The 21606-nt window shown below is 40.9% G+C and overlaps 1 protein-coding gene across 3 annotated transcripts in view; it reads left to right on the forward strand.

Moving 5' to 3' along the window:
- Positions 1 to 19944: 19944 nt before the first annotated feature.
- SMARCC1 (SWI/SNF related BAF chromatin remodeling complex subunit C1) overlaps positions 19945 to 21606 on the forward strand; it is a 176185-nt gene continuing 174523 nt past the window's right edge. For 2 of the 3 annotated variants that reach the window (XM_086698351.1, XM_086698352.1), the window contains exon 1: positions 19945 to 20218. In XM_086698351.1, the coding sequence (XP_086554477.1) occupies positions 20024 to 20218 (195 nt within the window). In that variant the 5' untranslated portion in view covers positions 19945 to 20023. The remainder of the gene's footprint in view (positions 20219 to 21606) is intronic. The other variant, XM_086698350.1, reaches the window with a different exon arrangement.

A 21606-nucleotide genomic window follows, 5' to 3' on the forward strand; every position in this document is an offset into this window, starting at 1 on the left:
CCTCTCTTTCCCTCTCTCTCTGACTCTCCCCTGCTCACTCATGCTCTCTCTCAAAATAAGTAAACTTATAAAAAAAAGACTAGATTTAAGGGCTTTAATATAAGTGTATAAGTTGCAAAAGATTACACTAGAGGGACTGCAGAGAAGTAATCCTGCATTTAACATGACGTTTGAAAATGTTCCAGAATTGAAGATGCATACCCTTAGAACAAATGTGCACACTGAATGGCATGCAAGATAAATAAAAATAATCACCTAGACCCAGTGCAATGAAACTACAGATATTAAAGATAAATCTTACAAGCTACTAAAGAGAAAAGGCACAAAACCACAGTGGAAAGCAATTTAACAACATTCTTCACAATAACAAAAGAAGACAGTGGAGTAACCTACAATTTGCTAAGAAATAACTGTCCACTTAGAATTCTATATCCAGCTAAACTCTTTGTAGGATGAGGAAGTGATAGATTTTCAGTTTCATAATGAGTAAGAGATGATCTCAGCCAGTGACCCTTACTGAAAGAAGAAACTAGAGAATGTACTTTACAGAAGAAAAGATAACCCAATGGGATACAATAAACAATGACGAGAACTAATATTAGAAAAATAAATTGGTAGGGACGCCTGGGTAGCTCAACCGGTTAAGCATCCTGCTCAGGTGAGATCATGACTTTGGCTAAGGTCATGATCTCACAGTTCGTGAGTTCAAGCCCCATGTCGGGCTCTGTGCTGACAGTTCAGAGCCTGGAGCCTGCTTCGGATCCTGTGTCTCCCTCTTTCTCTGCCCCTGCCCTGCTTGTACTTTTTTTTTTTTTCTCTCTCTCTCTCAAAAATAAATAAACATTAAAAAAAATAAAAATAGGGGTTCCTGGGTGACTCAGTTAAGTGTCCAACTCTTGGTTTCAGCTCAGGTCATGATCGCATGGTTTGTGGGTTCGAGTCCACATCAGGCTCCACACTGACAGCGCGGAGTCTGCTTGGAATTCTCTCTCTCCCTTTCTCTCTCTGCCCTTCACTCTCTGTCTCTCTCAGAGTAAACAAGCTTTTAAAAAAAGGGTTTTTTTCTTTTAAGATTTTATTTTTAATTTTTTTTTTTAACGTTTATTTATCTTTGAGACAGAGAGAGACAGAGCACGAACGGGGGAGGGTCAAAGAGAAGGAGGCACAGAATCTGAAACAGGCTCCAGGCTCCGAGCTGTCAGCACAGAGACCGACGCGGGGCTCGAACTCCCGAACCGTGAGATCATGACCTGAGCCGAAGTCAGACGCTTAACCGACTGAGCCACCCAGGCACCCCTAAGATTTTATTTTTAAGTAGCCTCTACACCCAATGTGGGACTCAGACTCATAACCCCAAGATCAAGAACCTCATGCTCTACTGACTGAGCCAGCCAGGTGCCCCTAGAAATATAATTTATAGCTTCTGATCCAGTCAAGGAAGATAAAGAAAAAATATTAATTGAACAGAAGGCAGGAGAATGAAAAAAATAGAAGAAGAATGAGGTAAACAGTGCACAAAAGAACATATAAGATGATAGCATGGGCGCCTGAGTGGCTCAGTCAGTTAAGCGACCAACTTCAGCTCAGGTCATGATCTCGCGGTTTGTGAGTTCGAGCCCCGCATCAGGCTCTGTGCTGACAGCTCAGAGCCTGGAGCTGCTTCGGATTCTGCATCTCCCTATGTCTCTGCCCCTCCTCTGCTCATGTTCTGTCTCTCAATAACAAATAAATGTTAAGAAAAAAAAAAAAAGATGATAGCAATACATTGGGCACCTGGCTGGCTCAGTCAGTTAAGCATCCGACTTTGGCTCAGGTCATGATGTCATAGTTTGTGAGTTCGAGCCCAGCATTGGGCTCTCTGCTCTAGGCATGGAGCCTGCTTCAGATCCTCCCCCGCCCCCCCCCCCCACCCCCCGGCTTGTTCTGGCTCTCTCTCTCTCAAAATAATAAATAAACTAAAAAAAAAAAAAAACCCAAAAGATGATAGTAATACATCAAATCATACCAAAGTTTGCGATCAGTGTAAAAGGTTTAAACTTGCCTGATTATTGTCCTCACACCAGAGAACACCAGTGGTTTTTTGGTACCAGTACTGTTTGGGTGTTTGGAGTGGGAAATGTAATTCTTCTATTAAGCACTAGAGGTCAGCAGCATTCATTACTGAATTTTTTCACTATAAGATTTGTCGTACCTCTGTCAGATTCTCAGGAATCAGAAATGCGTTTCTTTTAGAGCTGACATATAATCTTTCATCTAAGGATCATTTCCAAATTTGAAAAAAACAGTTTCATAGCACTTAGAATTTCAGCTACTCAAAATAGTTGCCAAGAATGTATTTAACTGCCTAGTAGATCTAGCAGACACCCAAGCCAGCTTTTTTTATGGATTGCACTTTTTAATTGATGGGGATTAGTTAGATGTTTTGTGAATATAGCTTCTTTAGCTACAAGGATTCACACAGGACATAGGCAGCTAGAGAACCTTCATAGAATCTAAGGACAATTAGATTTATACAAGTTAATGGCCTTTATTGTTGCTGAAAGGCTGTTATCTTTCTGACTAATGGTTACCTTGGGAAAATCATACGACTTGTTCACTCTCTGGGAGGTGTATTACCAGATAGGATTCTTTTTCTCACTTCCATCTTTTTGTTTTATCAAAAGCTCATTGGACTTTGTTTTAAGTCCTGCTAGAAGATGCAGAACATGAACAGGGATTCATAAAGGGAGCACCCTTCTTCTCTGACTACTTGTCCAGTTTTGCTATTTTCATCTTTACTTTTACCTTTACTACATTAATTCTAGTGGCAGTGGCAACTAGTCAAGAGTCACTGACTGAAATTAATATTTGGTTACTTGTGCTGAGTCTAAAACCAGTAATTATGTTTAACTTGTGTTTAAGCAGACAATGGCTCCTTTTAACTTCATTTATTTGATGCCGTCATGTGGGAACGTAATTTCATTGTGTTATACAAAGACATTATTACAGCCCATCATCGATGTCTAATACCTTTATGGAATCAGTATGAATTGGCTAATAGAATCTTTTCTTTCAGGTTTAACTACTAACAAATATAACCTTTATTTTTTTTAAGGTTTATTTTTTTTTTAAGTAGTTTCTACACCCCATATGGGGATTGAACTCATGACTCCGAGATCATGTGTCACATGCTCTACTGATGGAGCCAGCCACGCACCCCAGGCAACTGATAGAACTTTTGAGGTTGAGCTGTAAAATTCACTTTTTGGTATATGCCTTTTCCAGAAATGAACTGTTCCATTTGTTAAAGTTTTAAAACCAGTAGTGAACTCTCAGAATTTCTGCCTTGGGTATGAAATTTGTATGAGAAAGAAGAAAGAAAGAAAGAAAGAAAGAAAGAAAGAAAGAAAGAAAGAAAGAAAGAAAGAAAGAAAGAAAGAAAGAAAGAAAGAAAGAAAGAAAGAAAGAAAGAAAGAAAGAAAGAAAGAAAGAAAGAAAGAAAGAAAGAAAGAAAGAAAGAAAGAAAGAAAGAAAGAAAGAAAGAAAGAAAGAAAGAAAGAAAGAAAGAAAGAAAGAAGAAGAAAGTCTAAATTTATTTTATTTATTTATTATTTTAATTTTTTATTTTTTTTACATTCATTTATTTTTGAGAGACAGAGCACAAGTGGGGGAGGGGCAGAGAGAGAAGGAGACACAGAATCTGAAGCAGGCTCCAGGTTCTGAGCTGTCAGCACAGAGCCCCATGTGGGGCTTGAACCCACAAACCGTGAGATCATGACCTGAGCTGAAGTCAGACGCCCAACCGACTGAGCCACCCAGGTGCCCCAAAAGTCTAATTTTAAAAGTAAGATTCAGTTTTAAAAATCCTGAGCAATTTAAAGTATTATCAAAGTGGTAAAACTAACATCTGGTGCAGGAAGTCAAGAGAATGGTAATCTCTGAAATTAAGAAGCGGTAGTGATTGGGGAAGGCATGGAGAGAAGCTTCTGGGCTCATTCCAAGGTTCCACTTCATGAGCTGGGTGGTGATTACACAAACATGTCCACCTTGTCATAATCTGTCAAGCCCTACGCTTACAATTTATATGCATTTCTGTAACTCCAGCAAAATTTTCAAAAAATTGTTATTTACTGAATTTCATTTTCATCCAAACTGTATCCTAAAGTTCCATCAGGTACAGGAAACTTTTCCAGGGTAGTCTTTACCCTGCTTTTTAAATACTTTGGTTTCTTTGTGTTCTGGGAGTCTGACTGAGATGTGTCTTCCACAGTTTATTCCAAGTAAAACTCAGGGGGATGTAGAACTGATGTCATCAGTATCCTTATGATGGTATTGTACTTTATGTTTTGTGTTTGAATATTTGTGTCTTTGGTGGTTTTATTTCTTCAAAGTTCATTTATTTATTCTGAGAGAGACAGAGAGAGTAAGCAGGAGAGGGGCAGAGAGAATGAGGGACAGAGGAACCAAAGTGGGCTGCACTCTGACAGCAGAGTGCCCGATGCTGGGTTCGAACTCATAAACTGTGAGATCATGACCTGAGTCGAAGTTGGATGCTGAACAAACTGAGACACCCAGGCGCCCCTCTTCTGTGTTTTTATTTGATTCCCAGTCCATGTAGGCTCAGAGAAGGAGACTAGAAGTGGCCTGGGAGCCATTACTTCAGTCAGCACATGAACAAATTATTAAACTTGGTTTGATCTTTATAAAGTTACTGTCCCTACTGTGATATCAAAAATTTGTCATAAGTTTTGGACTATAGTGTCAGCTATATCTAAGTGTATTTTTTTATATTTTGAAGTAATTTCACCAATAGAAAAGTTTAAAAAATATTGCAAAAAACTCCTTTGTACCTTTTACCAAAGACCCCTATTGTTGACGTTACCATATTTCCTTTATATTCTCTTTCTGTTTGGGGGCACCTGGGTGGTTCAGTCGGTTAGGCGTCCAACTTTGACTCAGGTCATGATCTCGTGGTTTGTGGATTCGAGCCCTGCATCGGGCTCTGTGCTGACAGCTCAGAGCCTGGAGCCTGATTCAGATTCTGTGTCTCCTCTGTCTGCCCTTCCCATGCTCATGCTCTGTCTCTGTCTCTTAAAGATAAATAAACGTTAAAAAAAAAAATTTATATTCTCTTTCTGTTTTAAAAGTAAGTTGCAGGGCACCTGGGTGGCTCAGTTGATTAAGATTTGACTTCCGCTCAGGTCATGATCTCATCATGCTTTGTAAGTACAAGCCCTGCATCAGGCCCTGTGCTGACAGTGTGGAGCCTGCTTGGGATTCTCTCTCGCTCCCTCCCTCCCTGCCCCTCCCCCCGCCACCTGTGCACAGGCATGCACGTTTGTTCTCTATGTCAAAATAAATAAAACTTAATTTAAAAAAAAGAAAGTAAGTTGGGGCACCTGGGTGGCTCCGTTTGTTAAGCGCCAACTTTGGCTCTGGTTGTGATTTTGCAGTCTGTGGGTGCTAGCCCCGCGTCCGGGCTCTGTGCTGACAGCTCAGAGCCTGGAGCCTGCTTCAGATTCTGTGTTTCCTTCTCTCTCTGCCCCTCCCCCACTTGCACTCTATCTCTCTCTCAAAAATAAATTTAAAAAGATTTTTTTAATAGCCCTGAGGCTCTGACACCCCATGTCAGACTTCCTGTCTGTGTAGAGGCTGTCCTCTACACAGACCTAAGACATGACTTAAAACATAAAATCTTAAAATCCCACAAGACATCTTTCTTGTTTTACAATATTAATATTGAGAGTTACTCACTACCACTTATTTTTCTCTTCATTTTTTTTGCAAATCAGGGATCATCTTGGTCTGATACCTATCTTTTAGAATTTCTGCAGTTTTACTAAAATGAGTCTAAATGAGAATTTCTTAAAAAAAATTTTTTTTAACGTATATTCAATTTTGAGAGACAGAGACAGAGTGTGAGTGGGGGAGTTGTAGAGGGAGAGGGAGACACAGAATCCAAAGCAGTCTCCAGACTCTGAGCTGTCAATACAGAGTCCAACACAGGGCTCGAACCCAAGAACCATGAGATCATGACCTGAGCCGAGTCCACTGCTTAACCAACTGAGCCACTCAGGAGCCCCTAAATGAGAACTTCTACTAGTCACACTTGGGATTTGTTATGCTTCTTGACTCTATGAATATCTATAATCATTTTGGGAAATTCTCCATCATTATTCAGTTATTGCCTCTGTTCTCTCTCTCATCCTTTGAGACTCCAGCTCATTAAACAATAACTCCCCATTTCCCCTTCTCGAGCCCCTGACAATCATCATCTACTATCTATGATTTTTGACTAGTCTATGTACCTCATATAAATGGACTCATACAGTGCTTGTGTATGATGTGTGGGGGGTGGGTGGGGTGGGTGGGTGTGATAGGCTTATTTCACTTACTGTAATATCCTCAAGGTTCATTCATGTTGCAGCATATGTCCTATTTGTCTAACTTTTGTCTTGTTGCCTTTGCTTTTGGATGTCATATCCAGCAAATCATTGTCAAGTCCAATGTCATGAAGCTTTTTCCCTGTGTCTTCTTCTAAGAATTGTATAGTTTTCTCTCCTACATTGAAGTCTTTGATCATTTTTGGATAGTTTGTATATAGTGTGAGATAAGTTCATTCTTTTGCATGAAGCTAGCTAGTTTAACCAGCATTGTTTGTTCAAAAGACTATCCTCTCCTCATTGAATAGTTTTGGCACTCTTGTCAAAAATCACTTCTCCGTATATGCAAGACTTTATTTCTAGGTGCTCTATTCTTTCCATGATCTATATGTTGTCTTTATGCCAGTACCACACTGTTTTGAAGTTAGAAAATGTGAGTTCTTCAGCTTTGTTACTGTTTTTCAACACTGTTTTGGCTATTTGGGAGTTTGAGGTTCTACATGAATTTGGAATGGGTTTTTCTACTTCTGCAAAAATCATCTTTGGGACTTTAATAGGGATTGCGTTGGATCTATAGATTGCTTTGGGTAGTATTGACATTTTAACAATATTAAGGGGCGACTGTCACAGTTTGTAAGATTGAGCCTGCATCAGACTGTGTGCTAACAGTGCAGAGACTGCTTGGGAATCTCTCTCTCTCTCCTCCTCCCCTGCTCATGCTCTCTCTCTCCCTCCAAATAAATAAATAAAACATTAAAAAAATTAATTCTTCCAATCCATGAACAAGGGATGTGTTTCCATGTATTTATGTCTCCTTTAATTTCTTTCAGCAATATTTATGGTTTTCATCGGAAAATTCTTTCTCTTCCTTGGTTAATTCCTAAGTATTCTTTTTGATGCTATTGTTAAGTGGAATTGTAATTTCCTTTTCAGATTGTTCATTGTTAGTATACAGAAATGCAACTGACTTTTGTGTGTTGACTTTATACCCTGCCACTTTGCCAAAATCATTGTTATTATAACAGTTTTTGGGGGGAATCTTTAGGGCTTTCTACATATGAGATCATATCATTGCAAACAGAGACAATTTACTTCTTCCTTTCCAATCTGGATGATTTTTATTTCTTTTTCTTGCCTAATTGCTCTGACCAGAATCTCTAGTACTGTGTTGAACAGAAGTGGTGAAAGCAGGCATTCCTGCCTTATTCTTGATCTTAGAGGAAAAGCTTTTAGTCCTTCACTATTGAGTATGATGTTCACTGTAGATTTTTCTTATATGGCTTAAAAAATATATTTTTTTAAATTTTTAATGTTTATTTATTTTTGAGAAAGAAAGAGAGAGACAGAGCACAAGTGGGGGAGGGTCAAAGAGAGAAGGAGACACAGAATCTGAAGGAGGCTCTGAGCTGTTAGCACAGAGCCCAACACAGGATTTGAACTTATAAACCACAAGATCATGACCTGAGCCGAAGTCAGCACTTAACCGACTGAGCCACCCAGATGCCCCTAAAAAATCTTTTTTAAGTTTATTTGTTTTGAGAGAGAGAGAGCACGTGCAAAGTAAGGGAGGGGCAGAGAGAGAGAATCCCACGCAGGCTTCATGCTCAGCTCAGAGGGCTTGATTCCATGACCATGAGATCACTACCTGAGCCAATATCAAGAGTCAGACACTCAACTGATTACACCACCAAGGCACCCCTCTTATATGGCTTTTATAATGCTGGGGTAGTTTTCTTCTATCCCTACTTTATTGAGTATTCTTATCATGGAAAAGTGTTCAATTTTTTCAAATCCTTTTTCTACATCAGTTGATGATCATGTGTGTTTTCCCTATTATCCTGTTAATTTAGCATATATGTTCATTGATTTCTGTATGTTGAAACATTGTTATGTTCTAGGAATAAATCCCACTTGGTTATGGTATATTGGTTTGCTAGTATTTTGTTATGTTTTACATCAAAGTTTATAAGTGATATTAGTCTGTCATTTTATTTTCTTATAGTGTCTCTGTCTGACTCTGGTATCAGGGTAATGTTGGACTCATGAGTTTGGAAGTGTTCCTTCTGGCCCAATTTTTTGAAAAAGTTTGAGAAGTGTTGGTATTAATTCTTCTCTAAATTTTGCTAGAATTCACCATTAGGCCCAGGGCTTTTCTGTGTTGGGAGGTTTTTGATTACTGATCTATCAGTATATTGTTTTTATAAACTTATGAAAATGGATAATTTAATTTTTTTAATTTATTTTTTCAAAGAGTTTATTTTTGAGTAATCTCTACACCCAAAATGGGGCTCAGATTTACAACCCTGAGATCAAGAGTCTCATGCTCTACTGACTGAGCCAGTCAGGTGCCCCAAAATTTTCTATAAATTGGATGAGTTTAAATGTGTGACACAAAGGTGTAGATAAAAATATATCTACAGGCACCTTGGTGGCTCAGTTGGTTAAGCTCGGGTCTTGATCTCAGGGTCATGAGTTGAATCCCTGCATTGGTCTCCATGATGGACACGAAATCTACTTAGAAAAATAAAAATAAATAAAAATAAATAAAAATAAATAAAATATATCTAATTAACTAAACCTTGTGGTAAAAGTATTTTAGGGGTGCCTGGCTGGCTCAATCTGAAGAGCATGCAACTCTTGATCCTGGGCTTATGGGTTCAAGCCCCATGTTGGGTGTAGAGATTACTCAAAAATAAAATCTTAAAAAAAAAACCATAAAATATTTTACCATAAATATTGTAATTTTAAAAGTTTAATGAAATTAACAATAGTGTAATTTTGTCAAGCAGATCTCAGTAAAATTGAGTTAAAACAAGATGTTTCTATGTCAAAGGAACAAATATAACAGTCTTTGTCAGAGATCAACAAACTATGGCTTGCAAGACCCAATCTGGCTTGCCTTCGGTGTTTTGTTGTGTGTGTGTGTGTGGGGGGGGGGTTTGGTGGTGTTAAAATATTATGATATTTACCATTTTAGCCATTTTTAAGTGCATAATTCAGTGGTATTTATTAGGTATATATTCACAGTGTTGTGCAACAACCCCCACTATCCATTTCCTGAACTTTTTCAATATCTGAAACAAAAGCTCTGCCCCACCGCCTGTTTTGTAAATAAAATGTCATTAGAACACAGCCATACTCATTTATTTACTTATTGTCTACAGCCGCTTTTGCAATACAATGGCACGACTGAATAGCTAGCTGTGACAGGAACTGTGTCCTGCAAATCTAAAACAATTGCTATCTGACCCTTTATAGAAAATGTTTGTGTTAAATCCTAGTCTTTGGTACATTATAGAAAAGCCTTCTCCGTATCCTTCCCAGAAGCTGAGGAAAATGACTATCATGCAGTTTCCAATTCTTTTCTTTTCCTCAAAACTGAAGAAACCTAATCAACTTTTCACCTATAGATCAATAAAAATAATTTTTGACAGATCACTGTGTGAATTTAGTGTATAATTTGGAGAAGTAGGTGAAAAGTATATTTCATCTCTAAGCACTCTGGCATGCATATTTTTAACAAGAGCTCAATATTTGTCTAGAGTTATTTTTTCTTTTGAGGGAAAATTTACAGTGAAATGCACAGATCTTGCATACCATTCCATAATTGGTATGCACACTTCTGTGTAATGCAAATCTGTTGCAAACTACATCTTATTACTATCACCCCAGAAAATTCCCTTATGCCCCTTTCCCTCCACTCTCCTGAGGCAACCATACTTTGTAGTTTAAGCCTGTTCTATAACTTCATCTATATTGAATCATACCATATATATATATATATGCTTTTGGATAAGACTTATTTCACCCAATATAATGTGTGTGAGATTCATCCATAGTGTTACATGTACCAAGTTTATTCTGTTTGGTTATTAATTAGTCAACTGGGTTATTGGTCTTTTCATATTTGAGTTGTAAGAGTTCTTTCTATATTCTAGATACAAGTCTCTTATCAGATACATGATTTACAAGTGTTTTCTTGTTTTTTGCTGTTTTGGTTTTTTTTTTTTTCATTTTCTTATTAGTGTCCTTTAAAGCACAATTTTTTTTTATTAGTTTCAGGCATACAACATAGTGATTTGACAATTCTATACATTACACTATACTCTCCACAATAAGTATAGTTGCCATCTGTCACCATACAGGGTCATTACACTATTATTGACTGCATTCCCTATGCTGTATTTTTTTATCCCTGTGACTTATTTATTTTATGAGTGGAGTTTCTTCTTCTTCTTTTTTTTTTTAATTTTTTTAACGTTTTTATTTATTTTTGAGACAGGGAGAGACAGAGCATGAACAGGGGAGGGTCAGAGAGAGGGAGACACAGAATCCGAAGCAGGCTCCAGGCTCTGAGCTGTCAGCACAGAGCCCGACGCAGGGTTCAAACTCACAGACCGTGAGATCATGACCTGAGCCAAAGTCGGACGCTTAACCGACTGAGCCACCCAGGCGCCCCTCTTCTTCTTTTTTTTAATGTTTGTTTATTTTTGAGAGAGAGAGACAGAGCATGAGCGGCGTAGGGGCAGAGAGAGAGGGAGACACAGAATCCAAAGCAGGCTCCAGGCTCTGAGCTGTCAGCACAGAGCCCCATGTGGGGCTCAAACACACAAACCGTGAAATCAACCTGAGCCAAAGTTGGATGTTAGACTGAGCCACCCAGGCTCCCGTAAGTGCAAGTTCCTACCTCTTAGTCCCCTTCACCTCAAAAGTTTCCTTCCTTCCTTCCTTCCTTCCTTCCTTCCTTCCTTCCTTCCTTCCTTCCTTCCTTCCTTCCTTCCTTCTTTTTCTATAGGCTCCATGCCCAGTGTGGGGCTTGAACTCACGACCCTGAGATCAAGAGTTGCGTGCTTTACTGACTGAGCCAGTCAGGCACCCCAAAAGTTTTTATTTATTTTAAGTAGGCTCCATGCCCAAAGTGGGGTTCAAATTCACAACCCCAAGATCAAGAGTTGTATGCTCTACCTACCAACTGAGCCAGCCAGCCACCCTTACCTGAAAAGTTCTTAATTTTGATAAAGTCCAATTTATTTTTCTTTTGTTGTTCATTTTTTTTCCTAAGAATTCTTTGCCAAATCAAGGTCATGAAGGTTTGCCCTCATGCTTTCTTCTAAGAATTCTGTAGTTTTAGCTCTTACATTGAGGTCTTTGACTCATTGTGAGATAACGTTTGTATATATTGTGAGGTGAGGATTCAACTTCATTGTTTTGTGCATAGCTATCCCCCCCTCTTTTTCCCAAGCACTATTTGTTGAAAAGCTTATTCTTTCCTCATTGAATGATCTTGACAGCCTTGTCAAAAAATTAGTTGACCGTAAATGTGTGGGTTTATATCTGGACTCTCAGTTTTATCCCACCAACCTGTATGTCTATACTTGTGTCGGTAGCACAGCTGTCTTGATTACCATTGCTTTATAGTAACTTTTGAAATCAAGAGGTGTGAGTCCTTACACTTTGTTCTTACTTTGGGCATTGCTTTGGCTATTCTGGGTCTTTTGCAATTCCATATACATTTTAGAATCTGCTTATCAATAGTAACAAAGAAGTCAGTTGGGATTCTGATAGCAATTTTGTTGAATGTGTACATTAGCTTGAGGAGTTTGCCTGTCTTAGAAATGTTAAGTCTTCTCGGGGTGCCTGGGTGGCTCAGTCGATTGAACGTCCGATTCAACTCAGGTCATGATCTCACAGTTCCTGAGCATGAGCCCTGCGTCAGGCTCTGTGCTGACAACTAAGAGCCTGGAGCCTGCTTCCAATTCTGTGTCTCCCTCTTTCTCTGTCCCTCTCCCCCTCACGCTCTGTCTCTTTCTCTCAAAAATAAATAAACATTAAAAAAAAATGTTGTCGGGGCGCCTGGGTGGCGCAGTCTGCTAAGCGTCCGACTTCAGCCAGGTCACGATCTCGCAGTCCATGAGTTCGAGCCCCGCGTCAGGCTCTGGGCTGATAGCTCAGAGCCTGGAGCCTGTTTCCGATTCTGTGTCTCCCTCTCTCTCTGCCCCTCCCCCGTTCATGCTCTGTCTCTCTCTGTCCCAAAAATAAATAAACATTGAAAAAAAAATTTAAAAAAAAATGTTGTCTTCTGATCCATAAACATGTTTTTCTATTTATTTATATCTAATTTCTTTCAACAATATATTGTTAATTTTCAGAGTATGAGTGTTACACTTCTTTTAAAATGTATTCCTAATATTTTACTCTTTTTGATAGCATTGTGAATGTAATTTTCTTAATTTCATTTTAAGATTATTTATTTCGGGGCGCCTGGGTGGCTCAGTCGGTTAAGCAGCCGACTTCGGCTCAGGTCATGATCTCGTGGTCCGTGAGTTTGAGCCCCGTGTCGGGCTCTGTGCTGACAGCTCAGAGCCTGGAGCCAGTTTCAGATTCTGGGTCTCCCTCTCTCTGACGCTCCGCCGTTCATGCTCTGTCTCTCTCTGTCTCAAAAATAAATAAACGTTAAAAAAAATAAAAAAAAAAGATTATTTATTTCAAGTGTGTAGAAATACAACTGATTTTTGTACACTGATCTTATATCTTCCAACCTTGCTGAACTCATTAGTGTTTTCTTTAATTTTTAAATGTTTATTTATTTTTGAGAGAGAGAGAGAAAACAAGTGATTGGGGGAGGAGCAGAGAGAGAGAGGGAGACACAGAATCTGAAGCAGGCTCCAGGCTCCAAGCTGTCAGCACAGAGCCTGCCATGGGGCTTGAACTCACAAAACACAAAATCATGACCTGAGCTGAAGTTGGATGTGAAGGTGGCCTGCGCCTGGGGGGTTCAGTTGGTTAAGTGTCTGACTTTTGATTTTGGCTCAGGTCATGATCCCACAGTTCTCAGGATCAAGGCCTGAGTCAGGCCGTCTACTGACAGCACAAAGCCTGCTTGGGATTCTCTCTCTCTGTGCCTCTCCCCAACTTGCATATATGTGTATTCTCTCTCAAAAAAAAATTTTAGTTTAATTTTTTTTAGCAGATTGCTTAAGATTTTCTTCTTTTTTAATGTTTATTTATTTTCGAGAGAAAGAGACAGAGCATGAGTGGGGGAGGGGCAAGACAGAGAGGAGACACAGAATCTTAAACAGGCTCCAGTCTCTGAGCTGTCAGCACAGAGCCCCACTTGGGGCTCAAGCTCCGGGACAGTGAGATCATGACCTGAGCCGAAGTCAGACGCTCAACCAACTGAGCCAGCCAGGCACCCCTAGGATTTTCTATATAAAGGTCATGCCATCTGCAAATAGAAGTGAGTTTATTTCTTACTTTCTAATCTGAGTGTGTGTGTGTGTGTGTGTGTGTGTGTGTGCGTGCCTATTTTCCTGGTTAAAACTTCAATGCTCCGGGAATGCAAGCTGGTGCAGCCACTCTGGAAAACAGTATGGATGTTCTTCAAAAAACTAAAAATAGAACTACCCTACAACCCAGCAATTGCACTACTAGGCATTTATCCACAGGGATACAGGTGTGCTGTGTCGAAGGGACACATGCACCCCCATATTTATAGCAGCACTATCAACAATAGCCAAAGTATAGAAAGAGCCAAATGTCCGATGAATGGATACAGAAGATGTGGTGTGTGTATATATATATATACACATACACACACAGACACACACACACAATGGAGTATTACTCGGCAATCAAAAAGAATGAAATCTTGCCATTTGTAACTACGTGGATGGAACTGGAGGGTATTATGCTGAGTGAAATTAGTCAGAAAAAGACAAAAATCATGACTTCACTCATATGAGGACTTTAAGAGACAAAACAGATGAACATAACGGAAGGGGAACAAAAATAATATAAAAACAGGGAGGGGGACAAAACAGAAGAGACTCATAAACATGGAGAACAAACAGGGTTACTGGAAGGGTTGTGGGAGGGGGGATGGGCTAAATGGGCAAGGGGCATTCAGAAATCTACTCCTGAAATCATTGTTGCACTATATGCTAACTAATTTGGATGTAAATTTTAAAAAATAAAAAATAAAATTATTAAAAAAAACAAAAAAACCCTTCAATGTTCAAGTGGTAAGAGCAGATATCTTTGTTTCTGATGTTAGGGGAAAAGCAGTCAGTCTTTCACCATTAACTATGATGTTAATGTTAGCTATGGGTTTTTCACTAATGCTCTTTATCTGGTTGAGGAAGTTCCCTTCATTTTCAAATTTGCTGAGTGTTTTTATCACAAAGGGTATTGGATTTTGTCAAATGTTTTTCCTCCATCTATTGAGTTGATTGGGTAATTTTTGTTGTTTTTTTTTTTGTTTTTTTTGTTCTATTGATATGAAGTGAAATTCAAATCAAATATAAATAGCATTACAGAAGAAACAGCTGACCATGAAAATATTGACCTTGAAGCTCTTCCAGAGACTCTTGAGGAAATTTGTATGCCAAATATATCCATGTAAATGAAGAAAGTGATTGTGAATAAAAGGATGAAGACATTTCAGAGGAGTTGATACTTGCCAAAAGCTTCACATTAAAAGTGCAAAGAACAAAATGTTGGAAGCTGATCCCAACTTAGAAAGGGGTATGAGAATTTGACAAAACACAGAAAAAAATGCTTGCTCATAACTTATACGATGAGAAGTTCAACAAACTGCTTTTGGTGAAGTTGTTCACTAAAAAATAAAACACTTTCTTCTTTTTTTTTTAATATTTATTTATTTTTGAGAGGGAGAAACAGTGTGAGCAAGGGGAGGGCAGAGAGAGAGGGAGGCACAGAATCCAAAACAGGCTCCAGGCTCTGAGCTGCCAGCACAGACCCTGACATGGGGCTCAAACTCATGAACTGCAAGATCATGACCTGAACCAAAGTTGGACGCCCAACTGACTGAGCCACCCAGGTGTCCCTAAAACACTTTAATTCTTAATGTGTCTGGTTTTTGAAAGTATTATTGTTAAAATTTGTTTATTTATATATACATAATCTCTATTTATATTTATAATATGTATTATCTCTACACCCAACATGGGGCTTGAACTCAAGACCCGGAAATCTAGAGCTGCATGCTCTTCTGACCGAGGCATCCAGGCATCCCAATGTTCCTAATGTTTTAGATTGTATTATATAAATTTCATTTTACTATATACATTTCCTTATATGTTTATAACTGATAGGGTTTTTTAATGTTTTCAACGTTTATTTATTTTTGGGACAGAGAGAGACAGAGCATGAACGGGGGAGGGGCAGAGAGAGAGGGAGACACAGAATCGGAAACAGGCTCCAGGCTCTGAGCCATCAGCCCAGAGCCTGACGCGGGGCTCGAACTCCCGGACCGCGAGATTGTGACCTGGCTGAAGTCGGACGCTTAACCGACTGCGCCACCGAGGCGCCCCTTAATGTTTTGATAAAAAAGTTTAAAGGCATGGAGTAATTGCAATTTTCCCCGTTGATTATTAAGGTTGCTTTGTGTAGTTTAAGGTATTGTACTCCTGGGCAAAGAGAGGACTGTCTCTGTTATATTATGACCACTAAATTATTACATATTTAGACTTCATTAGGTTTAAGAATGATATCTTAAAATGTTTTTTAATGTTTATTTATGTGTTTTTGAGAGAAAGCGAGTGTGATAGAGAGCAGGGGTGGGGAAGAGAAAGAAGACAGAGAATCTGAAGCAGGCTCCATGCTGCAGGGCTCCAACCCATGAACTATGAGATCGTGACCTGAGCTGAAGTTGGATGCTTAACCAAATGACCACCCAGGCATCCTGATATCTTTTTTTTTTTTTTTAAGTGTATTTATTTTGAGAGAGCGAGTGTGGGGGGGAGGAGCAGAGAGAGGGAGAGAGAGAATCCCAATCAGGCTCCACACTGTCAGCCTGGAGCCTGACATGGGGCTTGAACTCAGGAACCACTAGATCATGACCTGAGCTGAAATCAAGAGTTGGACGCTTAACTGACTGAGCCATCCAGGCCCCCAGAGAGTGATGTCTTATTACTTTTCCTATTTCCTTACCATCTCTTCTCAAATAATTCAGTTCTAAAGCCTATGGTGGTGTCAGTAAGATAGATAAGCATATTAGAGCAGCTTAGAATGTGATTGTAGGGGCCAAGAAGAGGGTACCTATACGGGAGGGTACCCCAGTATAGAGAATGGTTACATGTAGGTGAACTGATAAAGTAAGTAAATATAGTAAGGATAATGGCAGCCACATTTCTTATTGTTAGAGTTACAAATATGTACTTACTCAAATTTGGAACTGTTTGAGTTTATCTGATAAAAATAAGGGGGAAGTTTGATGAAGAATAGGGTATTTAATCTTCAGAATATCTCTCCAGAAAATACTAACTAATTACAAAGGCACAATGGATGACTTCACAGTAGGGAAGCCTGGCAGATACTCTCTTAATCAACTCATCAAAGTTATGGAAGAAATGAAATCATGTGCATTTATATGCAGTAAAATAACACAGCATGAAGAACATCAGCCAAACTCAATTGAGGAACATTCTAAAAAATCACTGGCTTGTAATCTTCAAAATTGTCGATGTTGTGAAAGTTAAAGACTGAGGAAACTGTTCCAGATTGAAGGAGACCTGACACCTGATCTAATGCATGATTCTGTACTGGAAACTTTGGTGGTGTAAGAGAGCTTACAGGGGCAGTAAGAAAAACTTGAATGGAATCTGAGGATAGTATAAACGTTAATTTCCTGGAGTTGAGGGTTGTATTGTGATTATGTAATTTTGTACCATGATATACTTGTCCGTAGGAAATATACACTAGCATTTTTAAGAGTGATGGGTATCATGTCAGCAACATAAGCTCTTTGTACTGTATTTGCAACTTTTTTGTAAGTTTGAGATTATTTCAAAATAAAAACTTTTAAAACATGATCTAACCATTTTACTTAAAAATGTCCATCTTTATAATGTGCTCAATTATTTTTAATGAAAAATTTTAGAGGTTTTTCATCAAAAAAGAAAGTATACTGTTTTCCAAATTATTTTAGAAGTTATATGAGCAAAAAAGTTAGAATACCACTGGCCTGGAAGAACTAACTTCCTTCTCCATGGCTCTTGGAAAATGAAATAGTTTTCTGAACTCCTCCAGGGCATTTTCTCTGCTCTGCTAATAAGCTGTTAATAGAAAACACAGTATACTTGGGAAGTGGGGGTGGGAAGGTTTAATTCCTGGGTTCAGGAATAATACTCTAATACCCATTAGCCAGTTACTTAACCTCTCTCTGCCTCTATTTCCTTATCTGCAGTAATACAGGTATACTTAGCACAGAGCACAACACATAAAAATGCCCATAAACACTAGCTATTATCAGTATTTCAAATTTTTTTAACGTTTATTTCTAATTTTTTTTAAATATTTATTTGTTATTCAGAGAGAGAGAGAGACAGAGCATGAGTGGGGGAGGGGCAGAGCTTAAGAGAGACACAGAATCTGAAGGAGGCTCCAGGCTCTGAGCTGTCAGCACAGAGCCCAATGCGGGGCTTGAACTCACAAGCCGTGAGATCATGACCTGAGCTGAAGTCGTATGCTTGACAGACTGAGCCACCCAGGTGCCCCTATTATCAGTATTTCTAAAGTCTGAGCTCTCAGAGGGCAAGATTCACACCTTACTCATAATTTATTCTTTATTCTTATTTTTTTTAACGTTTTTATTTATTTTTGAGACAGAGAGAGACAGAGCATGAACGGTGGAGGGGCAGAGAGAGGGAGACACAGAATCAGAAGCAGGCTCCAGGCTCTGAGCCATCAGCCCAGAGCCCGACGCGGGGCTCGAACTCATGGACGGCGAGATAGTGACCTGAGCTGAAGTCGGACCCTTAACCGACTGAGCCACCCAGGTGCCCCAATTCTTATTATTTTTTAAGGTAGGCTCCACGCTGGGGAGCTCAACACAGGCCTTGGACTCACCACCCTGAGTTCAAGACCTGAGTTAAGATCAAGAGTTGGATGCTTAACTTAGTGAGCCACTAAGGCCTACCATATTTTTTTCTTTTGATTTTTAGAAAAAGTTTATTTATTTTGAGAGAGTGTGTGGGAGGGGCAGAGAGAAAATCCCAAGCATGCTCTGCACTTTCAATGCTAGGTGCCCCGCATCTTACTCCTATTTTATTCTCATTGTTTCTGTCCTAGACTGTATCAGGTCATTTTTTTTTTAATTAAAAAAAAATTTAATGTTTATTTATTTTTAAGAGAGAGAGAGAGTGTGAGTGGGGGATGAACAGAGAGAAGAGGGAGACACTGAATTCAAAGCAGGCTCCAGGCTCTGAGCTGTTAGCACCAGCACAGAGCCATATGCTAGGCTCTAAATTACGAACTGTGGGATCATGAGCAGAGCTGAAGTCAGACGCTTAACCTTAACCGACTGAGCCACCCAGGCTCCCCTCAGGTCATCTTTTTTCATCTTCTTCCTGTAATGTATCACCCACATATGCAATTGTTTTCTTCCTAATCTATAAACCTGATCATGTCATTCTCTGTGTTCAAGCTGGTTTCCCAATGCTTATAGGATTAAGTGAAAATTCACTGCCACAACCAAGTAACATTCCTGCTTCCACACCATAGGCTCAAGGAGGGTTTCTCCCAGCTTGCTTTCACACTTTAAAGCCTTTGATCCAGTTTTCCTGTGTCCGAATGTCCTTTTCTCCCTGATCACATTCTATTCATTCTTAAAAGTTGATCTCAAAAACTCACCAGACTTTCTCACAACCAATTAGTCGTCTGCTGTTCTATAATATTATAACTCCATAATGGCCAATCACATTTTGTTAATAATTTAAAATCTTTCTGCCCCCCTATAGGTCACTCATTCACTTACTCAGCAAATATTTACGGAACATTAGATAACAGGCTCTGCTCTCAGCACCGAAAGTACACCTGTGAATAAGTCAAAATTAAGTTCTCATGTGGTCAAGTGAGAAAATAAGAAAAATACCAGGTCGTGGTGAGTGGTGCACAGAGAATGTCGAGTATGATTAGCTGTTCAGTTTTTCTGAAGTACTTTTAAGCTATTAATTCGAAAAAGCCTAAGCGACAAAGGGGAAGAGCTGTCCAGGTGGCGCCAACAGCTGGTGCTAGGGCCCCCGAGACAGGAAAGAGCTGGTGGTGCGGCTGGGGCCACGAGGGGGAAGTAAAGTGTGTGCCGCTGGAGCAGCTCCGGGTGGTGGTCCCAGATGGATGTTTACAAAGGCTACGGCGGCTTGATGTAGAAGGTCTGAGGGCAAGAGAAAGCAGACGCAGATTCCCACCCTTCCCGTGGGTTCCTCGGCCAGCACTCGACACCCTAAACGGGCTTCCCCCTCGGAACTTCTCGCCAGGTCTTTTCTCCCCGGCTGTAGCAGGGGATGACAGAAGCTCCCTGCACTGGTTGACGGGACGCAGGAAGGAACTTGGATACAGCAAGACACGCAGAGGCCCACGCTGGGTAGCGGAGGAGGAGCGCAGCCTGCCTCGACTGGCGGAAGAGGCGGGCGCAAGAGTCCGTCTGAGACCTGCCTGGCCCCGATGCTGCGCATGCGTGCGCGCGTGCCCTCTTCGGTTAGGGACCGGGTCCCCAGAAGGGGCGGGGCCGGCCCTCCGCGCCGGAAGGGGGTTGACTGGGCGGGGCCGGGAGGTGGCGGTGGCGGCTGCGCGCGCGCGCGCGCGGGTGCGAACGGGGAACGCTGCGAGGGCCGGGCCGGGCGGTGGGACGACGGACGGCGACGATGGCCGCGGCGGCGGGCGGCGGCGGGCTGGGGGCGGCGGCGGGCGCCGCGGGCGCGGGAGGCGCGGCGGCGGCTGCGGGCCTGGCCGTTTATCGGCGGAAGGACGGTGGCCCGGCCAGCAAGTTTTGGGAAAGCCCGGAGACGGTGTCCCAGCTGGATTCGGTGCGGGTCTGGCTGGGCAAGCACTACAAGAAGGTGGGTTCGCGCGCCCGTGGGGACTAGGGGCCACGCGACGGGAGCCCGGCGCAGCTTCTGGCCTCGCGGGCCTCGGGCCGCCCCTCCCCCCGCCCCCCCCGCGCGCCACGAGGGACAACAAAGGCAGGCGCCCGGGCCCGCCACGCCCCCGCCGTCGGCTCTCGGCGCCCGCGCGCCCGGGGCTCCACCGGGCCCTCGGGGCCGGGCCTCTGGGAGTTCCCGCACGCGGGCGAGAGCCACAGCTCACTCTAGTGTGCAAGGGGCAACTGGAGCTCTGCAAGAGGGAGGGCGTGAATCTCTTTTGTTAGCTGCATTGGGTGTGCGAACAGTAATTTTTACAAACTGTCCGAGCCTGTGTTCTAAGAGCAGCTTCAAGTTTTGTTTATAGACTCGTCTTCAAAGTCAAGTGAGGTAGCTAATGGTCTCCTACCTGTTGTTCATTTGTTAAAGAATGACTTTACGATTGCACTAGGAAGTTAACAGGCTGATATTATAGATGATAGACTCGATGAGCACTGATATTAAAAAATGATAGTTTTTACTTGTACTTTTAGTTCCGTATAGTGTGCGCACAAGAATTAACGTTCACTCGTACCTAATGTGTTGCTTAATGAGGCCTTCCCTGAGAACCCCGTTTATATTAGATTGCCCCACTTCCTATCACCTTTATTTTCTTGGCACCACTATCTGAGATAATTTTTTTTTTTTCATTTAGCTGTTTCTCCTGCTTTGGGGAGGTAAGTTCCGCTGAGTCAGTGGTATTGAAAGTTGTGACTTAATCTCTTATTTATCACAAGTGTTTTTTAACTTCCCCTTGCAGATACATAGGAATGACTCCCTTAGAAGGTGTAATGAAAAAAAAAAAAAGAAGGTGTAATGAAGCAAACAGCCCAGATATTTCTCCCAGTGGAGAATATCCACTCTGCCCCAGATTTCTGAGCACTCCTTTCAAGTTCCCGAATTCCCCCTTTGAGAACCATACCACTGGGGCAAGGACCTTGTCAGGCCTCTTCACTGCAATGCCGCCCCTCAACATGGTACTCATTGCCTCGCCCTTAATAGTTGCTTAGTAAATATTTATTCAATGAATGAAAAGGTGAAGTAGTGTAGGAGCCTATTCATTTGAGTTCCGCAGCTCAGTGGAGTCTGTCAGCTTTTGGAGGTTGATAGGCAGGGGCAGGATGTTGTGTTCCTTTGACGTTACGTTGTGTGCTTTCAGAAATGACTGTTTCTTACAGAAGTTTTAGGAAGTGAGAGACCAAATATATTTTTATTTATGATATATTTTTAGATAATTTGACTTTTTTCTGCCTAAAATTTTGCAGTCACATTTGGGATTCCCAGTTTTTGTCATCTGCATGTATGCAGACAAGAATATTGCTCTCCCT

This window comes from Puma concolor, chromosome A2 (assembly GCF_028749965.1).
Source record: "Puma concolor isolate L17-30 chromosome A2, mPumCon1.1.hap2, whole genome shotgun sequence".
Lineage (NCBI taxonomy): Eukaryota > Metazoa > Chordata > Mammalia > Carnivora > Felidae > Puma > Puma concolor.